General features: G+C 36.6%; 3 protein-coding genes across 5 annotated transcripts in view; 2 read left to right on the plus strand and 1 right to left on the minus strand.

The window, feature by feature from the left end:
• Nucleotides 1-21,938, plus strand: part of LOC105230098 (putative uncharacterized protein DDB_G0274405) — a 115,433-nt gene extending 93,495 nt beyond the window's left edge. For both annotated transcript variants that reach the window (XM_049458066.1, XM_049458065.1), the window contains exons 4-6: nt 4,731-4,868; nt 19,759-19,986; nt 21,576-21,938. In XM_049458066.1, coding sequence (XP_049314023.1) covers nt 4,731-4,868; nt 19,759-19,986; nt 21,576-21,607 — 398 coding nt within the window. In that variant the 3' untranslated portion in view covers nt 21,608-21,938. The remainder of the gene's footprint in view (nt 1-4,730; nt 4,869-19,758; nt 19,987-21,575) is intronic.
• Nucleotides 21,920-25,112, minus strand: LOC105230099 (ATP-dependent RNA helicase p62). Of its 2 annotated transcripts, none has more exons than XM_029551884.2 (3): nt 24,725-25,112; nt 23,513-24,288; nt 21,920-23,421 (listed from the first exon to the last, which is right to left on the minus strand). In XM_029551884.2, the coding sequence occupies exons 1-3, from the start codon at nt 24,906-24,908 to the stop codon at nt 22,549-22,551; spliced, it is 1,833 nt and encodes a 610-aa protein (XP_029407744.2). In that variant the 5' UTR covers nt 24,909-25,112; the 3' UTR covers nt 21,920-22,548. The 2 variants fall into 2 exon arrangements, with proteins under 2 accessions (XP_029407744.2, XP_011208998.2); XM_011210696.4 differs by having other exon boundaries at nt 24,692-25,111.
• A 617-nt stretch (nt 25,113-25,729) lies between these two features.
• LOC105230100 (EEF1A lysine methyltransferase 2) lies at nt 25,730-26,621 on the plus strand. The gene has a single exon (XM_011210697.4). The coding sequence runs from the start codon at nt 25,903-25,905 to the stop codon at nt 26,557-26,559; it is 657 nt and encodes a 218-aa protein (XP_011208999.1). The 5' UTR covers nt 25,730-25,902; the 3' UTR covers nt 26,560-26,621.
• The last annotated feature ends 470 nt before the right edge of the window (nt 26,622-27,091 follow it).

Genomic DNA, 27,091 nt, shown 5'->3' on the forward strand with positions numbered 1-27,091 from the left:
ATAAAGAAGGTTCACACAAAGTTTCAAGTGAATCGCTTGTATAAAACTTGAGATAATATCGGTACCGTGTGGAAAAAAGTAGTTTTCAGAAAAACGCGTTTACAAAAGTGAGTCTACCTACCTACCGTGCTAGGTACTGCGTCACTAAAGTAACTGTAGCTCTTTAAATAATTTTAATTTTTAAAAATCTCTTGGAACTTTAAATATATGAAAAAAATTGAATTTTTCAAAATTCTAGAGTAGAATACCCCCTTAAGTCTGGTTTTGACCACTATTGATTTCTGCTTCCGTTACGCCTTCCTGCGATTGAAAATACCTCAGTGAATTTAGCTTTCAATTTCTTCTACTGTGGGTTTTATGAAAAATGTATAGGTCAGACAAAATCATATTACAATTAAAATGGTGAATTTATTAAAAACTTCTCAAAAACACTAACAGAAAAAAATTGAGTAGGGAAAGGCAAATAAGAAAACTGCCAGCGCTTTTTTGTCAGGGTTGCAATAGAAAATCATGAAAAAATTGTAATTAAGTGCAGAGTCGTACTAACCCGCATTTACTTCCACAAACTAGATGAAAGAAATTTGAAAAAATACCAATCGGACTCATGTCAGTAGCAGCTGAAGCTAAGGCTTAGCTGGTGTTTGCACTGTCAATTTTCTGTAGAATGACACGAATATGTATGCTAATGGCCGATGAATAATGATAATAGACCGTAATTGAAAGACTTTTATATATGTACATATGCACATATGTATACTGTCATGTAGATGTATTGACAATAATATGTATATGTGAATAAATATTCACGGTTATATAGTGTGCATATAACTTGCGCTTGTTCTTACTGACTCCAAACACAAATGCGCAGCATTCCCTACATTCCTTGCAAATTCTCTGTACAAAAGTAGAGACAACCGTTAAGTAGTTTCATGGTTGTGCGCGTATTTATATAGCAACCCGCACGAATCACTGTGCAAAACATACGAAAGGAAAATTATATTGTCCAGCTTCCTGCGGGAGTTCCATTCGAGAATAAAGTGGAAAAGATATGAAAACGAAAAACGTATGGATAATTGCTTTACGTGTGCATGCGGCAAGGTTTTTACGAATATGGGAATATATTGTGTCCTTGCGCTGACATACACAAATCCGTACTAAATATGTATATGTATGTATATATGTATATGTACATATTTTGGCGGAGAATAAATAAGCTTGAAAGCATTTGGGGCAGCTTTAATGTAACAGACAAACTACACATTTATGTTTTCCCGTTATGTACTCATTTATGGTAAAGTATTTGTATATGAATTTCAGAGTGCATTGGGTCTACACAAAAAGTTATGGCAAAGTTTTTATTTTTGAACCCTTATATCTGCAACCAAAGATATGTTCAGATAAGTAACGATGTGCAGAAATTTGAAAACAAGTATCTAACCAGGATATTTCTAAATCGAAAAATAATATCTTGTCTATTCCACACGATGAAACCTTGTTACTCCCATTAAGCGGCTACATGAGTTTTTTCGAGTAAGAAACCGCCTTTTTTCAACAATTTGCTTTTCATATAAAAAATTAAATAATTTATTAGAATTTTTTATTGTTACAAATATATGTACACTATTAACAAAGAAATTCTGAAATTTTTGGAACAAGTTTGCCATTGCGACGCCATTTCCGGTGACCCCTCGGAAAAAAGATGCGCCCGCGTCCGCAGAATAACTGCTTACAGGATCGTCCAAAGTGAAAAAATACGTGTTTTAGTTGGACGAAGAAAAAAGACTGAAAATTATATTTTTGGCAGACATTTTTACGAAATAATTAAAATTTCAGTGAAAATTTCGCAACATTTTTTTTTCAAATAGTTGTAATCCAAGTCTTTAAGAATTGCATCTTAAGACCTGTGTACAATTTCATAAAGATTGGTTAAGTAGTTCTCGAGAAATCTTGCCAACAGATTTCAAAAACACAGTTTCGAGAAAACGCGTTTAAAAACTTCGCACTTAGCCCAGCTAGCCTCGAACTCACAAGTTCTCACGGATGTATCTCCGAAACTATTAACGAATCAACTTGAAAATTTAGGAAAATATTCTAGAGGTGTTATAAAATTAATTATAATTCGATTTTTTGAAACCCGTAAACCCATTCAACCCTTAAAAACTCAAAGGCCGTGGGCCCTTTAAATTCTAAGTGGACTTCCATCGTATAAAGGAAGTGTATTAGCTTTCTTTCTTGTGAAGCGAAAATATTTCTTCTTCTTCTTAAATGGCTTGTCTTTTCATTCTTTTCTCACGGTAATTAGCATAGATTTTGGGGTCTCCTTTTTGTAGATTGGACAAAGGCCACTTATGTTCCAATCATTGGGCATGCTTTCGTCCGACCATATTCTCCAAAGAAGCTGATGTATTCTCCTTATCAGTGCTTCACCGACGTACTTGAATAGCTCGGCCGTCAATCTATCGACTCCCGCCCGCCCTTTTGTATTAGGTTATACAGACAAAATATAGCGAAAGGAAGAGGAACCGAAGAAGAGAATAGGCAGACAACTACTTGTATATCGGAAATAGATGATTTTTTTTACTTTAAGTATAATGATTAAGAAAATATGTTTATTAAAAGGCTAGGACCACAGAGTAACTAAAAACATTTCTTGAAATTTAAAAATTTTTTTTGCACTTAAAGTTGCCAATAAAATATATTTTCATTGATTTCCAACCTACCTAATGTACTCATAGTACATATCAGTTATTACGGCTATGTATACATACAATACTCTGATAAAATAGGAAAATACACACATTTATATATACACTAATACATATGTGTATGTGCGCTGCTGCGGCTGAAATTGCAATGACAAGAGTTGATGAATTTTGTGGGTTTTTGTGCGCAGTTAAAGCCAATTTGCAACTCATTTGCCGACATTGAATGGAAGTTTGGCACAAAAAAGTCGATGCTACAGCTTAGCTTAATGCCCAACAAATATACGTGCACATACGTACTCACATAGTTATATACACTTATTACTCGTACAGCAGCTGTATAGTTATTTGTGCAAATATTGCGTAGCTCTGTGTGCTTGTACGTAAGCTATGTAAGCATACTTGAGTGCAGTGAAGCGTAAAAGTTCGAAGGTCACGAATTTAAAGAAATACAGATGTCGACCATTTGTTCTCGCACAAAGGTTAGCCAAATAAATGTGCAGTCCATATAATGCTGCTTTAACTTGGAAAACTTTGAAAAGTATTTCAAATGTTAAATTCAATTTTAGGCGAATTGCCTGAAGCCATATTGCTGTAATAAAAATTCTTTGTATTCTTTGTCGAGCTTATAAAAAATGTGTAACATAAAGAGAAGAAATGTGAAAGTTTGTGGAAGTGCAAACACATGTTCGAGAAAACTGTATAAAGACACGTTTTGTACCACAATTTTACACTGAGAAATAAATGTGCGTGTAAAATAGAGATATTTTTTTATTATTCGTACTATTTGTTTGCTATTATAAACTGTTAAGTTTTAAGGAATAAGACAAATACTAATACAAACTAGAATGGATGAAGAACTTTTTATGCTTCAGAATGAAGCTGTATAGAATAATTTTTATAGCCATAACACTTAGAGAATATTCAAGCATCTCCCTCACTAAGATAAATAGATGAGGATTGCATCGCGACTTAAGATCTATTGTGTCCTGGGAATCTCCCTCACGTAGCAGTCATGAGAAAATATGGGTACAACATACTAGTATTAATATATTCTGAACGACTATATTAAGTTTACCATGATGTTTGCAACACTCAAAAAGTAACGTCAGATACCCGATAGATATAAATGATGCGCGGCGAGCTGCCATATCTACCCATCTCTATATACCATAAGCGAATTAGTCTCTCAGTGTTGGAGATATTGATATTGAAATTTTAGACACATATTTTTTTCAACAAGAAGCTGCTCATTTTTCGGAACCGCCGACATCGCACAACGTTTCATTAGACGATATGTTTTCAAGAAATTTGGCAGAGATTATTAGCCAAAACATCGCTCCGATTTCCAAACATTTTGTTCAGATCGGACTACTCTAGCTTATAGCTGTAATCCATTTACATTTTACATCTCCTTATGCCATAAAAAATGCATCTGTAAAGCGTATTGTAGCTTCGGTTAAGCCGAAGTTAATGTTTTTTTCTTGTTTCTAAGCACTTTTCCTTAGAAGAATACCTCCTTCTATTGAATTAGGTGCTACATGACCTTCAGTAGAAACTATGTCATTAACTCCATTCTTAACTTCCCTACTAAATACAGCATTTTACTTTCGTCAGCAGTTTAGATTATATGTATGATTGTTCTATGAATGGAACCAGCGTCTCAGGGGCACAGTTGGTGTTACAGCTTAAAAAAAATCGCTTTTTGGAAAAAAAAAAAAAATACTGTATCAATTGTTAAAATTTTCTAGGCATATTTATACATTATTATCAGTTTAATAAACTTTTTATGTCGCTTTTATGAAGCTTTTCAATGTATTATAGAAATAGAAAGATTTTCATTGATTATTTTATAGAAACTTGAATATATGTATTTTCATTTTAGGTAAGTTTTACTTCAGACAATTTATTATTTCCGTTCGGTTTTGTTACAAGTATTTTTCAGTTTTTATTTTATTTTTTGTTTATTTTTACTTTATCATTATTTATCTTATTTTCTTATTTTTTTACTTTATTTAAATATTATAGAATCCAGTTGTCGTTACGCGAAAGGCGCTTGGACCGATTGCGATCCCAAAACCAATGTGCGCACACGCACTTTGACGCTGAAAAAAGGCGAGGCGAATTGCTTGACCACCAGAACCATGCAAAAGAAATGCAAGAAGCGTAAGTACAAACATATCTGCGAGTAAATAACAGTACAGTTAAGAAAGCAAAATTGTTTAAAAGGGATAAATAAATACATAATCAACTGTTGGAGGCAGCATCAAATGTTGCACAGGGAGTTACAAGAAAACAAACTTCACAAACTTTAGACTCGATCTCTGAAATACATATATGTGGTTCTTATAAAGAATATTATATTAAGTTAAAACGGAGTTTTCGATATGTTATATAAAAATCACTCGCTTTACAAACCTTTGTGTTTGAAATATTTTGAGATATGTCCTGATTTCACATAAAATAAAAAGTATTTCAGGAGATTCTAAGAATCAAGAACCCAGCGATCTCTCACGAAACTTTAAGCTTGAGCATTTTTTTCCTTAAAATATAATGAAATCCAATATGTACTATAAGCAAAAGAAGCCAATTAAATCAAGCCTACTAAATGAAAAACCCTGTATATACCATATTACCGAATGGTAACAAAAATTTCATAGTGAGAATAAAATTGAGTGGAAAAGGAAATGAAAAATTTGCCGCACCAAGTTACATTCCGGAGAAAATGAGAAATTTGCAGGCAAAGAACAATGAAATATGCTGTATACAGTGTTACATAAATATTTTTATGTTAAAAGGCATGAAGTCAGTTAATTAGGCCTTTAATAGCTGATTAACCGCGCAGCTTGGATTGGAGTGAGTCAAGTTATGAAGCACAATTATGCAAAAAAATCATCGAAGGGTAGGAGAATACACATACTCCTCGATGGGAGATTCAGTAAATTATATGTTATCGAACTTGGGGTTACCTTGATGTAAATATTTGGTTAGGCTTTTAAAAAAGCTTGTTTCATAATTAAATTTGCCGACGAAATATTTGAGTCTGAAATTATTTCGAAGTTAAAAAAAATACCTCAATCCTATTAAACATTTTTTCAACTTTCCTCACAAAACCTTAATTTGTTAGTACAATTTTCATACATCCATCTTCACCAATAGAGATGAACGCAGAAAATTAAGTCAGAGATCGTTACTGACTGCAAAAGCAGACTGTGGGACCTTGCGATGGAACAACAGCGCATCTACCCCTTGATAGCCTTGCAATTACAAGAAGCAAGAATAAAATTATGTGGTAATAGGCAAGACCTTCTTCATCAATCGAAGCTGATTTTCTTGAAATATTTTTCACCAAAGCGGTGAAGCGGTCTATCTATATAACTATCTGTATATATGCGAACTAGTTACTCAGTTTTGAAATAGAAGTGAAGGTATTTCCTTTCTCGTTATAACAATAGTCCACGTACTTGTATGTTAGTCGAATCAAGAACAGGTTAACTTATATCAAGATTCTCACAGATAATTTTAAAATAACCACCTTCTCTCTTTCTTCAGGTGATAGTAATGATACGGTTTTGTCTATTTTTGCCAATACTGCATGCAGTTAAAATGCCACACTAAAAATGCTCCCTTGGTTTCAACAAGGTTCTCCACATACAATCACCAATCATATGAAGTAGGGTCCACCGGATGTTCAAATTTCTGATATTAGTTATATGGCAGCTAAGTCAAGCCCAATTTTATCTATTTTAGACACAAAGATACAAGGATATTATCTCACTTTCATTGAGATAACTCACACATTGGCCAATATGTGCGGCATAAAATCACCCCGAAGTTCGAAAATCTGTATATTAGGTATATGGGTGCTCAGTGAAGAATTAACCCGATTCAACCTATTTTTGATAAACAGAGATACTATTATCTGAAAAAGAGCCACTCTATATTTCAAGTGTATATCCCATACATTGACCTATATTTTCGGTCAAAAGTCGTCTATAGATACTGGGGTCCACATATTTGAAACATAGGAACTTGAACAATTTTGGTTGGATTTGAACAACTTTTGGTCATAAGGTGGCATACTTGGAAGACATTATTCGTGCAACGTTTTAACCCGGATTTCAACTCGTCTTGTCGTACGGATCATTTATACTTGGATAGTCTATCTCGATTAGTTTTAGAGCAACATGTTGCAAGAGTATAACATTTGCGAAAGACTGTATTATTAGAGCGATCTAGGTACCTTGGCAAAGCTCCATTAAGAATATGAACATGAACCATCCATACATAGACATATATATATTTATACATAAGCTTCTCTTGCTCTTTTCCAACTCCCAAAGCAATCAAGCCTGGAAACAATTTCCCTTTTTTTCAGTTTTTGCAATCGACAACATACTCGGACATACATATCCTCATGGATATTTTGTGTAGATTTCTCTCAATGTTCTTTTACACGTGCATACTCTACTTCCATATAATAAATGTTTATTTGTGTAATTATCCACGTGCCTGTCATTCAACGCAAGGTCAAAAAAATTGTATAGGAACACAAGTTATTACAAAGACTTCGCAGATGTCAAAAACACAAGTCATTAAGGCAGTATGTCATTTTATAAACATACATACGTGTATTAACATACATAAGTTCGCATATGTAATATTAGAGTATTACAATGATAAGCTAGGAATGCTTTGAAAGTTGTGTTCTCTTCACGAGAGATTCATTTTTGTATTTTCAAAATATTACCGTTACTTCGCTAATGAATTACTAACAAAAAAAAAATACTATTGACAGAAAATTAAAAATATTCAAACCTCTCCAATATATGATATATGTTTGTGGCTTAAAACCAACAAAGTATTATAACCTCAAATATATGCGCATGCATTGACAATAGCACTTTCTTATGGGAAACTATAAAGTCAACTTAGCTCTGCAAAGCGTATTTAATTATACCCTCAGGCCAAAAGTTATCTGTTTGTTTTTGATCCTTTGACGCAACCAGCACAGCCTCTTGACCCGCATGCTCCTTTTATATATCAAAGGCGTCTTTTTCATGTGTCCTTTTTATATTTGCAGGCGTACGGCAACAGAAAAATTTAAAGACACTCACACATATACATGCATACTAATGCAACGTACCCATCGATTTAAATTTGTTATGTGGCTCCCAAAAGTGGAGTACATGTAGCAAAATTAATTTCAGTAATCACATCAAAGTGGACGCTGTTCCACAAAACAGCGCAAAAATGCCCTACAAATTATGACGATTGTTATATTTTTATGTAAATATAGATAAGAAAATATTTACAAAGTATTTTAATCTCAAATATAATTAAAATAATTTCAAAATAATATTTAAATTAATGAAATCATTCAAAGTATAAACAGTTAATATTCTTGTTCCCGTTCATGCCATCCAAAGAAAAAGAAATCACTCATACGCCCCGTGGTCTTTCATTATTTAAATTCTCTCCAATACTAAAGCTGTCCTACTTCAGCTAAACTATTATCAATCACAGATTATAATTAACGTTAAATAATCCTTTTAGTTTTTGGAAAGCGGCCTTCTTTCTAAACGTAATTACAAGCGATTGGAGAAGTGTGTCCTCAGTTTTTGAGACATCGATCTAATATTTTGCATACGTCGTTTTCATTTTTCGGAATCGCCGAGTTCGGATAGAACGATTAAAATCAAGTCCTTGTATGGAATAAAAATTTATTTTTTATTTAGCTTGAAGTGCCGTCCCACAGTTCCCTTATACCGAGTTGCTGACGAGTGCTTGGGAGTGCAAGTCGACTAGAAACCCGTTCGGCTGTCTGTTGTGATTGCAGCTTCACAACGTCGAACCTTCCTTGTGTCTGGTTGGTGGCTTTCGATCCGGAGACAGCCAGTAGCTCGTTGAATTTTGCTATGCTGGAATCTAGAGCACATCAACCAGCTGGGTAGCGGCACCTTCCCTTTCAGATGCGTGCCCTTACATCGTAATGCTTAACGCGTTTGCCGTGGCCGTCATCAAAAGGCGTCTCTCATTCGAGGCTGTTGCTTCCTTTTCATTGGGGACGTCTTTTTCATGACAGATCCCAATCCAACACACAATCTTGGGGAGAGAGTTCGCTTCTCACTTTAGCCCGCCTCTTTGCCTAATTACTATTCACTGAAAGAAATATGGATAGATATTGATTCCCATAAATTCTTGAATGTGAAATCGGTTCGACTTACCATACTTGTTATATACCTCGACCTTTGATTTTTCCGATTTTGGCTCATTTTGGGAATGCTATTCGCTAGATCGTTGGACAGTTTCGAGTTTCGACGTCATATATAATATATAAACCCACGTCTGGTCACCACTGATGAGTGAATGTATGGTTTGCAGTTACGTTGTCAAGCAACTCTTTTTGCAACCTTTTCCCGAGATTAAAGTTTTTTTTGGTACGAGTCTAGCATTGACATTATTGACACAAAAAATTAACCAATACATTAACCAATATTAACCAATACATTAACGAATACATTAACCAAAACAGGTTGAATTATTCCATATGAAATGTTGGGATACTCTGCTAGCAGTCTGACATCGATCAGAAGACTCTCAAGCACTGTTTCTTTAACTTTTTCGATCGTTAATAACAAAGGTGGCTGCACCACTCTCTTGAGGCAAGTTTTCGATTATCTTCATTGAATGTTTTGCCGCTCTATTTACTCTTCTAACAAATACAAGCTAGTTACATCTGCTGAGTTTTTCGGACTATAGAAATTGTTCTCTACTATTTAATTAATTTCATCTTGCTATGTCTGTCTCTATTTGTAAGCGTTGTGTGATGCCATTTGAAGCCATTCTTATTCCCCAAATTCAGATTTGTTAACCAAAAGAACACGTAGTCACAAACTTATTTGGCAGATAATTAATTCGCTTAATTAAACGGCATTACGATTTATTTCAAAATTCCATATTTCCGCTTAATTAAAACTCAAACTACTGGTTTTCCAAATTGCTCACGTTTCGTCCTTGAAATTTTTCGAAAAAAAACAGCAAACTCATTGCATTTTTGCTCATTTTCTGTTCATGCAATGAACCACACCGCACCATTTGTGATTGCTTTAAATGTCAGCGCGTCCTCTTCAACCTTTTCGCTGCTCGCTGAAGAGCAAGAAAAACGTGGCCAAGTTGATGTGGCTTTGAATGGCGACGACGGCGCTGGGAAGCGGTGAGCAAATGCAGCAGCACATTTTCTTTTATCACGAAATTTCGTTTATTTTTTAGGAATTTTTCGCCCAATGCAGGCACATATATACACACATACCAACATACACACACAAAGCACTTTGCAATGCATTTCAAGTGCCACCAGCAACAAATGGGTTAGCACCTGGTGAAACAGACGCTTGACCTTCGTGTGCACTCATACTCACACAAACAGAAAAACCTGCAAATATCTTCAGTGAGTGCTAGCTTATATGTACATATGTAATTTGTGGATGTGTGTGCATGTGAAAGTAAATACAATCTTCATTCAAGTGTAACTGAAAGAAGAACGAAAGCGTGAGCGTTGGAAAAACTTGTGAAAGCAATTTATTGCATATGTAGTTGTAGACGTAATTCTATCTACCATATATATGTATATACATATATTTACCGTTATAAGCGAATGCAAGCGCATTTGGTACACGTTTGACACACTCTATTTATCACTCGCTCACTCTAACACTATCACGTTGCTATGAAAATGACTTGGAAAAAAATTTTGCTTAAAGGAAAGATTTCACTTCAATAGTTTTAAGTGTGAAATAGCACACTTGATGCGACGGCAGGGACACTAAATGCAACAACAGCACAGAGTGCATGGGAAAGTGTTGCACTTGCCACATTTTATCTGCCTTTTGTTATTCTTTGTACATAGAGTATATGCGGCGTTTTACAAGAAAGGCCAGTTAACCTGAAATTTTCACACTGACAGTTATCGCAGATCTAACCTCTATAGACCTCTACAGGGCAAATGCTTATGACTTGTACCACGTACATACGTGTATATAATTAAGACGATATATGTTTTTTTTTTGCTCTGAGAAAAACTGTTTGCAGCAAATAAGGCGCCATCTCGTCGAATTGACCGTACGTTCCTACAACGATTATCTTTATACTGGCTTATGCCAATAGTAAGGATTTCCAGGAGCGGATATTAAGATTTCTAAAATAGTAAAAAGTGATAAAAAGTAAAATTCATTGAAGAACATTTAATATACATACAATGAGCATGCGACTGAAAACGTGTGGACGCTGTTTACAGCAACTTTTCTCTTTCGATAACGATCGTCAAAATACCATTTAGGGACACAAGTTTCAACAAGATCGCAAGTCGATTTTTGTTGCAACAGTCTTAGGTGTTCCGAAAATGGTCACCACAGAGGACAAGAGTTCACGATTTGCATTACCCGATTGAGGCTGAGCGAGATAGCAGAACTGCAGGTGTCTCAACGGACTTCCGTAGTCAATTCCTACATGAAATATTGGGCAACAGAAAGCTGTCGTGACGATGGATGGCATGTTTGTTCACTCTAGAGGACAAGCTCAACCTTCAGACCACTTGATATCAAGTTAAACGCAATCCACGAATGCACACCAGAGACCAAGAAACAGTACAAACCGTAGATTAAGCCTGGCGAACCTGTTCCGAAGAAGAAGATGGTCCTACTGGTCAAAAAAATACGTATATCGTTTTTGCGACTATTTATAAACGAGCAAAACGATCTTGTTTACCAGCCCATTTTTCTAATTGCAGAAAAAACAGCCCTATTTAGCGGCCTCGAGGCTTCAGGCCGACATGGCAGACCTCCAGAAAAGTATTTTCAGACAGTTTAAGGAAGTTTGAGTAGTTGAAGTGTGTCGAGCTAAAGGGAGACTATGTCTCTTGCTCTTTTGTAGGCTAAGTATGTAAGTAGTCTTATCGTACCACACAACAGACCCTAGGTCGCGGTGCAATCCTCATTCATTTATCTATCGTACCGCCTTAGTGCTGCCATTATCAAATGAATTAAACAGTAGAAGCTGAATCAGATAATTTGTTTCAGTTTCAGATATTTAATTCTAAAATTCAGCACCACTTGAGGGAAAGAATTTAATTTTTAAACATTCCACGCAGCCTCCAATGAAATTGATGGGAATCCAACTGATTCCTTGTTAATTACGCTCGGGGTGTATGTGGTATAGTTTTGTGACTTCAGCCCAGCGACCACGTTAGCCGATGCAATCCATGGAACATCGTAGCCGCCCTTCTTTAAATTTAGAAGAAGCTCGACAGAGGCGGTCTTATTCTTGTGGAGGGGTTCACTTGGAATACCCCCAGCTCTTGGTTTTGGACCATCAGACCGCTGACTGGGTTATTTCTCCACCACCACCTCCGGTAGGACATGATCTCTTCTATGTCGAGATCATTTTCTACTTCACCCATCTCCTAAGTGTTTTTATTGCCGTCAGCGGAGTGCTGCTTCTTGAGGCGAAGAAACACGCTTCCCACGTAATTTTCCCGAACCGCGCGTACATAATATCCTCTGCCGCCTTATTGATCTGAAGGATGTAGTGGCTTTGGCCTCCATCTTCGTTGATCGATTTCGCCACGCTTAACATCCTCTAGTCGCTATTTGACACGTCCGGATTCTGGCTTTGTAGCAGTCTAACTTACCCTAACCTAACCTAACCTAACTTATCTTTGAACTTACGATCGTTGTAAAGAAAACATTTTATTAAACACTTTCAGTTGTTGTTGTAAGAACAACATTTTCCCAAAATCAAATAAATCGTTCTATTTCAATAAGACACTTTTATAGTTGTTGTTGAAATGTCAAAAGAAAGGAAAATCAAAAGAAGTAAAGAACAAACACTTGCTCGGAAGTCAAATATTTGAAAAAATGCAAAACAGGAAATGCTTGGCCAGAGCTTAAAAGACGCACACAAAACACAGCCATTGTTGCTGGCTAAGGTTACACACTTAAAAAATGCCTACATGCTTAGACCAGAAGAAATAACAGTGTCAGAAAGGAATTTCACACTTCACTATCGCTCCAACTAGCTTGCGGCAAAGTCCTAGCACCATACATACGTACATGTGTACATACAAGTATCAACTGTTTAGGTGAATATTGCATGCACTTGAGTGTTTCGGTGTGTTGCGTGCCACTTTTGTTGCATTTTATTAATGGTGGCACGTCTTCAGGCACAGCTTTTACGACACTGATTTTTTCCTACGTGTCACAACGCATGGCGAGGGAAACCTTTTCTAGTGTTTTTGCAACACTTTCCATTGGAGCAAGCACGTAACTGCATTTTTACATAAAGGAGTTGAAAGTTTTTTTTTTTTTTAAGTGCATGTTCCAAAGTGGAAATTGATAAACCAGTCATTTGACTCTAGTATATTTTTACTGGGTTTGCTAGGAGTAATTCTTTGAAGTTGAAGATACTAAATGCTGTACTATGCATAATTTTTCCAGATAACTGGAACTTTAAATTATAGTAAAGAAGGGCGAAGTTTGGGTGCATGCAAAAAAGTATACCCCTAACGACTGAGGTTAAGATTTCCTTCACATTCAACTAGCGAAACTTAATTACATAAAAATTTCGTGAATATTGACCAAAGAACTGGTCAATAAAGTCAATTTGAAAGTCTGAAATCAAAATATCAAGTCGGTATAGGGGATTAGATAGTCCCACATCATAAAAAAGGTCAACGGTCCTAAATCGCTTAATCTTGGAAGCCACGCCACAGGCAAACGACGCGATTCAAGGTGTGTTCCAAAGTAAACATGACTCTTTGAATCTATGGCCCCCTGGTGGCGCCATCTAAATGTCGACTGGTGCATTAGAATCTGCTATCTTTATCGATTGCCCAGTGAGAGTTTCATGACATTGGGCCAATCAAAATCCGTGATCACCGGAAATTCCATTGAAACTGTGAGTGAATTCATCAAAAATAAGCTGAAATCATCATTGAAATTCATGTAAATGGAATTGAACAACTCCAAAACATCGATTTATCGCATTTTGACCGAGAATTCACAAGCCACGAAAGTGTGTTCACGATTTGTTCCGCACAAATTGACTGACGACCAAAAATTGCTCAGAATCCAACATTCGATCGACGCTTGTGACCGATTATTTCACCAAAAATCACATTTTAACCCTTAACCACTCCCCGTATTCACCTGATATAGCATTTTGTGACTTCTTCCTTTTCGGAAGAATACACTTGCCCCTGAAAGGAAAGCATTATACAGACGTAGAGGCCATTCAAAAGGCTTGCACCGGCATACATACCGGACAACGAGCTAAAACACTCGTCCGACATGCTTTTGGACCGTGCAAAAAGCTGCATTGAAGCAGAAGAAGACTATTTTGAATAAAATAAATTGATTTTGCCGAAAACAATGTTCTGTTTTTTTTTAAGTCCTGTTTACTTTGGAACGTAATAAGTAATTAAGCACGAAAAAGCCTTCAACATGGCTCTATGGCGTTCTCCATTGACTGTAACATTATGGCCGATTTCAATTTTGAAGAAAGATGGACTAATGTTTATTAACGTATCCGTTTAACCAAAAGGAAGCTTCATCGCTGACTAATTTTCTTATAAAAATCGGGATCGGTGCCCATCTCGTTTGAATTTCACATTTTATGTATGTAACATCTGTCAAGAAGAAAAAATCTAAAAAAATTGTTGCCTCATTGATAAACAGGCGTCTAGAAAAGAGGATGTTGAAAAATACTTGTATTAGATACATAAGGACAAAGGGTACTATTGACCTGATTTTACCCCTTTTAATACATTTTTATCAGAAAAAGATTATCTCCTAATTTCAATAATATATATCCCACAGATTGATTGATAATTTCAGTATAATCAGACATAAACACTGGGGACCACATATTCGGTATATGGGGGCTTCAAAAGTTATGGTGCAATTTGACCAATTTTAGGTTGTGATATGGCATTTTGTACCGATATCTTCCTAAGTGCCTAACAACTTACGACTTTGACAATAATAATAAATTTGTTTGGCTTATAAAATTAAGATCAAGTGTAGAAATCTTGCTCACTTTTTCTCGGAAATCCTCCTGGAGATCGAAAAATCAAATATTTCTGAAAATTAATCACAGATTTTTTATATTATTTTTATTGATTTATTAAAAATACAATTCAAAAAAAATTACAAAAAAGTGCATTTTTTGCATTAACAAAGTACAGTTATTTTAAATTCTTTTCATCTTTCCTTAAACTATTTATCCACTTTTTCAAATGTTCATAGCACACAAGAGGTACATTACATCTTGCATAAAAGCTTTATTTCCAAAATTAAAAAAAATTGCACTTTTAAATAAAATTCATTAAAAGTTTCCCGAACTTCTTCGTAATTCAACTCACCAACCAAAGGAAACCGTCCATACACCAAAAGCTTATATGCATACACATTTTTTTTAAATATTATTAACTTTTGAAAGTACTAATCGCATTAGAGTTGCTCCGCTGAGCCACTGAAAGCAGGGTCTTTGGGGGCGTATGAGTAACAAAGAGCGCAGTGAGATACACGGCTGCTATGAGAGTTGACGTTTGCCATTTTAATACAACTATGAATGTGAAAAAAAATTAATAAATTAATACATTTTTTTGCGTAATTTCAATTTCGGCTTTTGCAAATGGCCCTTTCACATACCCTTTATTGCTTCGTAATGTGTTTGGGGTAAGCACACTGAAAAAAGTCACTCATACGCCATGGGGGTGCGCAGTATTTATGCCCGCTTTTTATTTGAAAATTCTAATTAAAATATTAAAATGCGCTTGAGTGGCACGCATGAATGTGAAAAACTGCACAATCACGAAGCGTTTTTACGTATGTGTGCGCATAAATGTAATGTGATTGCAGTTGACATTTTTAAGCCGACTGTCAGAGACCGCTGATTGCTGAATGTTGGCTGCCAAACAGTTTAAAGTCGTTTTTTTGCAGGATTTCCAGCGACTGTTTTGTGCGTTTTCACTCTCTTGAATTTTAATTATGCTTTGTGCTGTGCGCAGCTTATAACTGCATGCACGCAGGGTTGCATTTGACTTATGCGTATTCATCCCGTTGCATTTGTGCAGATATATATGCTGCGGGGGAATAAAGTAGTGCCGAACTAGTTGGGACTTTAGCCATTTTCGTGTAAAGTAATTGGTTTTTGAAAAATCGAAAAAAAATCTGGTTTAAGGTAAAAATGTGTCTGTCATACATGCTGCTGCTGGCCGACACAGGGTGCTCGAAAATTCTACGAAAAGATGCGGCGACAGAAGGTTTGAAGACTGGAGCATACTTTTGTAGAACCCCCAAAAGTGATCTAGTAACCGATGCCCAGAACATTTTAAAATTATGGAGGGAACACTTCTCCAGCCTGCTGAAAGGCACTGAAGGCATAACATCAGGATATGGCGAACCAGATTCCCCAATCGATGACGATGGAGCAGACCATGAAGAAGTCCGAATAGCATTACCCGTCTGAAGAACAACAAAGCGACTCCTTTTCGTGTGACTTCAATCTACTCTTAGAGAAGATAGTTCGAGCTGCAGAATTAAACAGAGAAGGTATAAGGCAGGAAGTAAGAAATATTGATATCATTGGCATTAACATTAGTTCTGCCTTCTCTAGAATGGATAAGGTAGCGAAGCAAATGGGTCTAGTAGTGAACAAGGGCAAGACAAAATATCTACTGTCATCAAACAAATAGTTGTCGCATTCACAACTAAGATTCCACGTCATTGTTGACAGTCATAATTCTAAGTCGTAGATATTTTCGACTTCCTTAGAACCACCATTTATACCAACAACAACATCAGCCTCGAAATTCGAAGCAGAATAACTTTCGCCAACAGGGTCTACTTTGGACTAAGTAGGCCATTGAAAAGTAAAGTCCCCTCTCGACGAACAAAAACAAAACTCTATTAGTCACTCATTATTCCCTGATCTGAATCGACGTTACAAGTTTTCGAGAGAAAGGATCTACGGAAGATTTATGGTTCTTTGCCCGTTGGCCACGGCGAGGGACTGTATGAGATATGCGACGACATTGACATAGTTCAGCGAATTAAAAGACAGCGACTTCTGGCTAGGTCATGTCGTCCGAATGGACGAAAACACCCCAGCGGTGAAAGTATTCGGCGCAGTACCCTCCGGAGGAAGAAGAGAAAGACCTTCACTATATTGGAAAGACCAGGTGGAGAAGGACCTGGAATCTCCAATTGAAGAAGAAACGACTAACGCGCTGTTGTTAACTCGGCTATAAGCACGTAAGCGGTTTCTACGCCAGTAAAGAAGAAGAATAGAAAGACTATACTAATCCGTTTAAATACTCAGTTCTCAAGTATAAAATGTTAATTTGTTTCTTTTGATGGGTTTCACAGACACTACTACAAAATTTCTCCAATAGTTTTTTGAGGTTATTATTTTTATTACACAGAGCTGAAAGAGCCATAAAAAATGAATTTTCGCGCTGATAAACTCGTAGAACTATGCCAGTGAACTGCAAAAGCCCGTTACACTGACAGGGATCCGAGTAACCGAGGTCTTCACGGCCATTTCAAAAACTATGTAGTTCCAAACTGGCTATATATGTAACCAGTTTGACTAGTTTCAGTTGCAGTGCGCATTTGTTGCAGCTCTTTCTCCGCACATTTAATATTTCTATGAATATGCAACGGTGTGTGTGAATATGTGTGTCTGCACGCGCGCTTGCTCTAATTAAATTGACTATGCTAACGGTTAGGAGCAGCCATGGCAGCGCATAGCCTCAATAGTTGTATGTGGAACCGCAGTAGCTCAATGCCTCACTGCACTTGCCACTTTACAGCTTTTGCTCACTTTACCGCGCACGGTGACACACTTATACGCTTAAAGCCTGCATGTAAGTGTGTGTATGTAAATTTGTATGTAAAGTACGCTGCGCTGCATATTAACGGTGACAAAAGTTTGCTGTATGTGTGCCATTTGTATGTGTGTGAGTGTGTGTGTGAGCGACTTTCACTTTTTGTGGCTACCCCCAATTAAAATTGTAAAATTGTATTTCATTTACTTTTTTTTAGAATTTTTTTCTGCTTTGCACAAAGGTATTCTCGCATTTTATGTAATTGCAGTAGACGCTTGACGCAGCGGAAGCTTAAGAAAACCAAATTTTTGCTCTTCATATTCGCGTTTTGTGGAATTGTGCGGCTGGTTGTGGAACTGCAGGCAGCGCACAGTTTATTTTCCTTTCAAATGTATGAAAATATGGCGCATTTCCGTTAGATTCTGTGCATTGTGGCCATTCTGCGAATGAAAAGTTTACTTTAAAGCGGATGTTGGGGAGTATAAAGCCCGCGTCTGATCAAAAATTATTTTGTTGTTTTAACTATGTAGTTATATGTATACATACTTACATATAAACGACGTAATCAAATCCTTTGTAAGGAACATTTTTTTATTTGACAAGATAACAAGTCAATTAAAAAGTCACCGGCCACCATTTTTTTTGCAAAATTTGTTTGTCTGTTCAACATAGTTCCCTTCAAGGGTGATATACTGTTTATAGTGACCCTCCAACTTATCGATACAATTTTTCTAAAGGATGATCCATTTCGAAGTTCCCTATATTTTTAAGGAAAACACACAGAAACTCCAAATTTCATGGGGAATGTTTATTATCACTCGAAAGAATATTCTTTGACATTTATTTTTTGAAGATCATTTCTTTCAAATGTTGGCTGCGACTACGTCTCAGATGGTCCATTCGTTGAGTCCAATTTTCAATGGCTCGTTCCAACATTTTGACTGGTAACTGACGAATGATACGCGTGATGTTTAACTCCAAGGCCTGAATCTATGCGGATTGTCCACATAGACTGTAGACTTTACATATCTAAACAGAGAAAAGTCTAACAGCGTGATATTGCACGATCTTGGTGGCCAACTGATCGGAACAAAACGTGAAATTATCAGCTAACCGAAGTTCTTTTAATAAATCTATTGATTGCGATGTATGGAAGTGGGGTCTTGTTAAAATCAAATGTCCCCGAGATCACAAGCTTCAATTTCAGTCATCAAATAATCGCTTATCATGGCGCGATAACAGTCGCCACTGATAGTGACGTACTCACCAGCATCATTTTTGAAAAACTATTGACCGATGATTCCACCGGCCCACAAACCACTCCACGCCGTTGCTTTTTCTTGATGAAATGACAGTTTTTGAATCTCTTAAGTCTTGCTCTTCGTCCCAAATGCGGCAATGGTGCTTGTTTTTATACCCATTGAGCCAGAGATGGGCTTCATCGCAGAACAAAATTTGGCTCGGGAACGTCAGATTTTCTTGAAACTCTTCAAGAGCCCAAAGAGTGAAGCGATGTCGCTTGGGAAGGTTGGGTGGCTACAGTTCTTGCACAAGCTGTATTTTGTACGCTTACAGTTTAAGATTTCGACGTAAAACGCACCATGTTGTTCCATGTGTCAGTCAGAGTTGCTACAAACGATGCCGAATGGACCATTCATGGTCTTTGTGTACACTCTCAGCCTCTTTTGAAATCTAAGAACAGGAAATAGTCGCTGGTTGACAGATCTCAATTCAATGGGCAATTCTAAACCCAATTCATGGATTTCTGCCATCGTTTTCGCTTACTTGTGACACGTTTCATTGTCTTGGTGGAACAGCACTTTCTTTTCCTTCAAAGGCGGCCGCGCGGCTCCCACTTTGCACAGAACTTTCTTATGCCCAAAAATACGTGAGTGATATGTGTACTCGTTTATATCTTTATAGTCCCTACTCTCTCGGATAACTTTTTGATGTTTACCTCGGAAACAACCTCTTTTTTGCGTTCACTGCCTTCACCGTACTCGATACTCATTTGGCCTCGTTCAAACTTAGCAATCTTGGTTATCTATACTGTTCAAAGCTGTCTAAGCAAGAATTTTCTTTTTTTAGGAAGACTATTTGTATTTTCAATCCATTTCCACATTTCTTTATTCCACTTTAACGATCCGTTACAACTTCCTTCTTCAACAGCTTGCCGTTATGAGAAGGGCGCCTGGTCGGAATGCACTAACGGTCAAATGACGAGACAGGATAAATTGAAATCGGCCATAACAACCAATCCGACCGTTGCAACTGACACCACTGATACCAACGCAGATTCGAGCTGTGAGCCAATGCGCAAGATCACCAAGAGATGTAATATCGGCGGCGCAAAGATGGCTAATAAGTCCAACAAGGAGCGAAAACATAAGGATAAAGGTAAATCTATAGAACATTTTTGTTATATAATAAAAAATGGGTGTACCTAACCGAAAGGGAATCGGTTTTAAATCCTGCCGCTATTGCGACATTTGTTCAGATATTGTTATTTGCTAGTTTATTAGGTTTTAGGTCGGGTTTTACGGTTGTTTACCCGTCTTTACTAAGCCATTCAGACATGTTCCCTGTTGCCTTAACTCAGGTCTACGTATTTGTAACAGACCGCGTTAAAATACGTCCAAGGATTGTCATCTCGAAGAAGATCCTTTGTAATGCCACAAAATTGCACTAAGTTCTTTACAAGTTGACTACCGGTAGTAAACCGGTAGCTAAGCGTCTTAAAGCCAATTGACCAAAGACTCAGTAAAAATCTGTAGAACTAGAAAAGTCCGTACCTAAACCGAAAGAAAGTAAGGGAAAACACTCACTCGCTTATCGTTTCAATAGATAGTGGGTTTAAGTAGGAATCACTGGTTTTGTATCATGGTCTTGTATCTTAGAACTAGCATTGCTACTACTAATTTTTTAAGGTTATGAATATCAATCCTAGACAGTTTAAGCGGTTTCCCGAAAATGTGACTACTGAGATGTTTCAATCCCAATCCGGCATAAGCTGGACAGTTACAATGAACGTTCCCAGTTGAATCTCCCTAAGGCTATAACTTGCTGATCTAAACGGAGTTAGGTCTCCGAAATAACAACCCTTTGCCGGATAAAAACTGGATCAATTACGGTGAGTAGAACCAGCTGTTGTGGGATTTGTTGAATCCCCCTCCCATACTTCTATACTGCTTTGGCTATTTGAGGTCGACAAGATATGTAGATATGAACCTATTTGACAGTGTCCAGTCAGAACGCCTACATTGATGGCGGCTAGTGCCTTGCTAAGAGCTGGTAATTGAGAGGACCTCTTGCGCTCCACTTTGGGCCAGAAGCGTATCACCGCATAAAATTTACCTTCCTAAGGAACTCATTGGCTTTGTAGTATCAGGCGAATCTGCTGTGATTAGGTCCTATATATGTCGAATAACAGCGTAGCTTAATGCTATTGATAAGGAGGTCAGACACTCCTGACTAGTCTTGAGCGAACACAAACCTGGTATTGCAACTTAGACACGCTAACGAAAAGAAACTGAATTTTGGAGCAGTACAACTACTGCTACCTCCACGTAAAAGATACCGTAGTTGCATCGTAACACTACAGTTGAAGGGGGAGTTCCCGTCTGAAAACTCCCACTCCCACCTACTCACTAAGATTTGATCAAATAGCGGATGATTTCAGAACGACCCTGCCTAGGAACCCTCAATATACACAGCTTGGCTGAGTCCTAAAGCAGTCTTCGCCTCAATCTCCCTACGAGCTACATAAATATATACATATTTGTACAGGTGTAATATCACCTACCTTAATCATGGAAGTCATTGCTGTTCCATCAATCTAAACCAGTTTAAATAGTAGTAACATATAATTTAGGTATAAGTATTTTTAACTTTAAACGCTTTGCAATACGCACATATTATATAATTATATGTATATAAATTATGGTACCTCAATTACATTATATGTACGTTTTTTCTTCTCATTGCAGGACAACGCCGAACACAACAGCAGGCTCAATGAGAAGAGATATAAAAGAGAAAAAAAATTATCAAAAATGTGCTAGATGGACAAGGGCACGCGGTTTTAAATTAAAATATCATAATTCTAACATTTATTTTTAAAAACACGAACTAGTGTATACTTAAAATACATACATATATACATACATTTTACATAATATAATAAAGTATTAAGTTCTAAATTTGTAGAGCAGAACACGCAGCGGAGGGACATGCATGTCTTTTACAAAGAAAAAACCTTAATATATTTACATACATACAACATTGTACATGTATTGCACAACAAATTAGAATAAAACAAACTTCTTTGAAATAAAAATAATAAAAATTTATTTTTCTTTCTTTTTTTTTTTGTTTTTGCTTCAGTATTTGCTGTTGTAGCTTTATTTCCATGCATTCATTTCAATTACAAATGTTTAGATGTAAAGTATTTAAAACGAAAATGTACATATTTATATATGTGCACTTCTTTCCTTTTTGCTGTATACAAAGCGATAACTCTTCTTTCTCCTCCATCTTCTTTCCCCAACGTAAATACCAAGGATTTGATGCATTAGTAAAATAGATATGCCGAAAATATGCCAAAAATTAGTAAATTCGGTTGCTGTCATCCAAAAGTGTTTAAATTCGAAAATAATTTCAGCTTACAATTGAGCTGTTGTAAACTTATGACTTGGTTTGGTGCAAATGAACATGCTGCCGTCGATTATTGCACCGCACATCAAGCACAAGTGATATGGATTTTCAACATGCGCGCTCATGCCAATTTCATACTTCTTCTTTGCTTTAAGAAACGTTGCGAAATTCGAAAATCGAAACGAAATTAATGCGATTTCATTTTATACCCTGTATATGCTTTGTATATATTAAACAAACCCAACTCTTGCAGTTGACAAGTTCTCTCCATTTTTACACAATTGTCTTTACACAGTTTGTTTGTTTTTAATGACGGGAATTGTAGCTACGCGATCTCGAACCGCCGCCAGATAAATTGCCATTCGAGTAACCACCACCTGCACTAGTACTACTATTGGCACTATAACCACCATTGCCGCTATGACTGCCAGTCATGGCAGCACCACGATAACCATTCCCGTAGCCAGTACCACCAGAACTAGAATGTCCGCTCATACCACCACCGGAGATGAATGCACTGTTATTGCCACCACCAACACCGCCACCTCGTCTGCTCGATGTCATATTACCACCACCGCCGCCACCACTATTGCCATTTCCACCACGACCGCCACGATTGCGCCCACCACCGGTACCCGAACTTCGTGCTATGTACTCCAATTCGGGATTAACATTTTGGTTAGCTTCGCGCAGTATATCGATTAAAGCACGCGCACATTTGGCGTTCTTGCGTGTGAAAAATGCATACGATGTACCTGTGGAATGTTTACGGCCGGTACGTCCGATTCGATGTATATAGTCTTCAGACGATTGTGGAAAGTCGAAATTGATGACATATTTGATGCCGTCCACATCTAAACCACGCGCCGCTACATCGGTGGCGACTAAAATATTCGAGCGTCCACTACGAAATTCGGCCAACACATTATCGCGATCAACTTGTGATTTGTCGCCATGTATTGAACCGACACGTACACCAAAACCATTGATAAAACGTGACAGCTCGTCCACTTTCTTCTTCGTTGCGACGAATATGATAATTTTACCCGGCGCATGTGACTGGTCGTAGATGTGTGAAAGTAAATCCTTTAGTTTTGTGCCCTTATCATGCTCATGGCAAACATCGACATATTGACGTATGTTGTGATTTGCGGATAACTCTAATGAACCAATATTGACCTGTAAAGTTATAAATGAAATTAAAACAAAATGGATGGTAGATTATAACTCAATGTATTTTCCACAGCAATGTGAAGTGGAAAATGCATACCTGTATGTACGAACCGAGAAAGTCCTCGGCCAGTTGTCGCACCTCTTTTGGCCAAGTGGCGCTCCACATTAAAATTTGTCTGTCAGGTCGTATTTGTCCGAGAAGTTTTCGTATTTGCGGCTCAAAACCCATATCAAGCATACGATCAGCTTCATCCAAAACTAAGTAAGTGCAGCGTCGCAAATTTGTAACGCCAGTTGCTAAGAAATCTAATAGTCGTCCCGGTGTGGCAATTACTATTTCTACGCCACGTTCCAAATCATTTGCTTGTTTACCCTTTGGTGCACCACCAAAAATGCATGTATTGCGCACGTAAACGCTCGACCCAAAATCATTTGCTACAGTTTGTATTTGTTGTGCCAGCTCACGCGTTGGCGCCAAAACAAGTGCAATGGGCCCGTCCCCGCGTTGCAATGGTGGTTGATTATTTATATGTACGATAGCGGGAAGAATGAAAGCAAGTGTTTTGCCAGAGCCGGTCTTAGCGATGCCGACGAGATTGCATCCGCTCATTGCGATTGGCCAGGATTGTGCTTGTATAGGTGTTGGCTCTGTATAACGCTGACGTCTGATCTCGTTGAGGCAATAATCGGGGAAGCAGGCTTCGTCGAAGTATTGTATTGGATTGGGTGCTGGACCACGAACCGTTATTTGATGAGCTGCGCGGTATCTTTCTACGTCTTGTGGTAGGCGATTTCGCGTTTTTGGATGTTCTTGGTAGAAGTTTTTCTGGAAAGGCGGCAGGCGTACGTCTGACCAGTTTATGGTGCGTAGTCCTAAAAAAAATAAAGATTATTAGAAGAATATTTCATAAGAATAATAAGTTTTGAAACCTACAAAAATTTAAATAGTCGATGCATTTTTATATTATTTTTTCACGGAAATTTAAAATTTGGATCTATTTTTTTGATTTTAAAAGCAAAACCTGGTTGTTACAAGAAAAAAAAGGAAAAACAGAAATCAAATTATTAATCTACTATAACTTTGGGTGAGCACTAAGTAACATAAAAAACTTTATATCGAAAACTTGATTAAAAATAACAGATCTTAAGATTTTTTAATGATAGATAACCAATAATACTAAAAAAACATTTTTTCAATCACTCGCTATAGCGTTTGTTGTGGTACACCCTGTAGATATGTACATATGGATATAAAATAGTTGTACAGTAAATTTACCGGCAAAGTCGTTGTTGTTACCGCCGCTATTACCTCCTCCACCACCCCGACGGCTACGATCATCATAGCGCTTCTCTACACGTCCAGAACGCACACCATCATCGCGTCCTCTACCACCTCCACCTCTGCCACGCCCACCATCGCGCATACCGCCACTTCCTCCACCACCACCTCCTCTGCTATTTTCTCGACGATTGCCAATTCGGCGTTGTGGCATTTCCTTTATATATTCTTTAATTTAATGGTTCGCACTTAGTTTTAACAACTTCTTTGTTTATTATGCACTCTTTATTAACAAAAAGATGAAATATTTATTGGGTTTCAACTAATTATTATTATTTTCCTAATTGCCCACAAATATCGCTAAAACGGCACAGAGAAAATATTTTGGCATTTTTTGGGAAATGTTTGGAAAGTACAAAGTATATTAGCAAAATTCGCGGTAGATGCATTCAAAAATAAAAATTAACTTAAACTGAAGCTAAAACTACAATACATGCGAAAATATATTCGCAAGCTTAAACGTGTGACATGCATTAATTTGCGTGAAATTTCCAAAACTTAATTGTAAGAATTTAAATGAGTTAAATTTTATGTTATAAAACAAAACGAACAATGTAATTATTTAAAGTAAATTATGTGTTGGTTGCATGACACGATAGCCCGATCCATTTCTACGGCAGTCGCGTCAAAGTAACCGAAACGAACCCGGTTCTTTATGCGGTCAAGAACTATTAACCATTGAATATATCTATATTTAAACTTTTAAGTCTAGATTTATACAATCTTTAATAAGCAAAATCGGATCTTCGTATTCGGAACAGATCCAATTTCAAGCGATTAGTACAGTAAACACGACAGCAAAAGTTTATGTAACAAAAATATGTGTATATTTAATTTTTAAATAATAACAATTATATAATTATTCTACTGTATTATATAAGTATGTTAAAACAATAATCTGAAAGACATAAATATGATTATGCAATTTTGTTATTCCAGAACGAATTCGCAATCATAGAAACCTACTATTGTGAATAATAAAATTATTACGTACCGGCCATTATACATTTTGCAAGTGTGTAAATTTGTAAATAAATATAGTGCACGTGCATAAACATTGCATTTTATAAATAATAGCAGTTACTTTAACTTACAACTTTGCATATGTACATATATAAAATCACATACTCATAAATTAATTTTATAAAATGTCTGTGGAAGAGCTAGAAGGATCTGAACTTGGTACCAAAAACTACTGGGATAACAGCTATGACCAAGAAATTGCTAATTATAAAAATCATGGAGACGTGGGTACAATTTGGTTTGACGAAGATTCTCAAATTCGTATCATAAATTGGATATTGAAGCAAGATACATTGAGTAATGATGTAAATATTGTGGATATGGGCTGTGGCAATGGTATGCTCTTAATAGAACTAGCTCGTGAAGGTTTTTCCAATTTACTTGGTGTGGACTACTCGGAAGGCGCTATTGAATTAGCTAAGCAAATAGCCAAAGATCAAGAGTTAAACATTCGTTATCAAGTTGTAGATTTGTTGAATACGGAACTCTGCCAGCAAGAACTCGGAACTTTCGGAATCGTTCATGACAAAGGCACCTATGATGCCGTCAGCTTATGTCCAGACAATCCAAAAGAAAAACGTGACACATATCTTAATACAGTTCATAGCATTATGGATGAGAACAGCTTATTTATTTTAACGTCTTGCAATTGGACGGAAGATGAGCTCTTAATTAGTTTAGGAGATAAGTTCCTTAAGAAATGTTCAATTCCGACACCTACTTTCAAATTCGGTGGCAAAATCGGTAGTGTAGTCACTTCCATAGTCTTTACAAAAAAGTAGATTTACATATACTTTTAAATAACGATATTTTAACATAATAATAAAAATAATTAAAAGTGAAAGTTTTTAAATTCTTTATTTATAACAAAAATTACACATGCTAAAACACACAAACGTTAACGCACATGTACATACATATACATATGTCAGTCTGTGTTCAGATGCGTCTTGTAACGCCCTTCGCATTCGTATAAACCTCAATTCGCCATAAAAATTTGACATTCCTCTTCATTTTGAAATTCTTAAAATTATTGCATTTGATTTCACAATAAAGCACTCCGATTTTCTTCAATTATCGTACATAAATTTATAGGAATTTTAGCCTTAAATAAAACGTGTTTATTTATTCATTGAAGACTTTCGGAATTCCTTTTTTTTTAAGGTAAATAAAATTTTTAAAATCATTTTTGAATTTTTACAGCTTAAAAATTTAAGAACTTTTGCGATATTTAATTTACAAATGTTAATATACTTGATTGAAAAATATTACACTAGCATTTGATAATTAAATATACAAAAATTATATTAATTT

The sequence above is a fragment of the Bactrocera dorsalis genome, chromosome 5 (genome assembly GCF_023373825.1).
Source record: "Bactrocera dorsalis isolate Fly_Bdor chromosome 5, ASM2337382v1, whole genome shotgun sequence".
Classification (NCBI taxonomy): domain Eukaryota; kingdom Metazoa; phylum Arthropoda; class Insecta; order Diptera; family Tephritidae; genus Bactrocera; species Bactrocera dorsalis.

Coding starts and splice junctions, on each gene's coding strand:
- LOC105230099 (XM_011210696.4), bottom strand. CDS start 24,908: ATGCCACAACGCCGAATTGGCAATCGTCGAGAAAATAGCAGAGGAGGT. Junction 24,289..24,691: donor TAACAACAACGACTTTGCCG/GTAAATTTACTG, acceptor TATTTTTTTTAG/GACTACGCACCATAAACTGG. Junction 23,422..23,512: donor TTCTCGGTTCGTACATACAG/GTATGCATTTTC, acceptor ATAACTTTACAG/GTCAATATTGGTTCATTAGA.
- LOC105230100 (XM_011210697.4), top strand. CDS start 25,903: ATGTCTGTGGAAGAGCTAGAAGGATCTGAACTTGGTACCAAAAACTAC.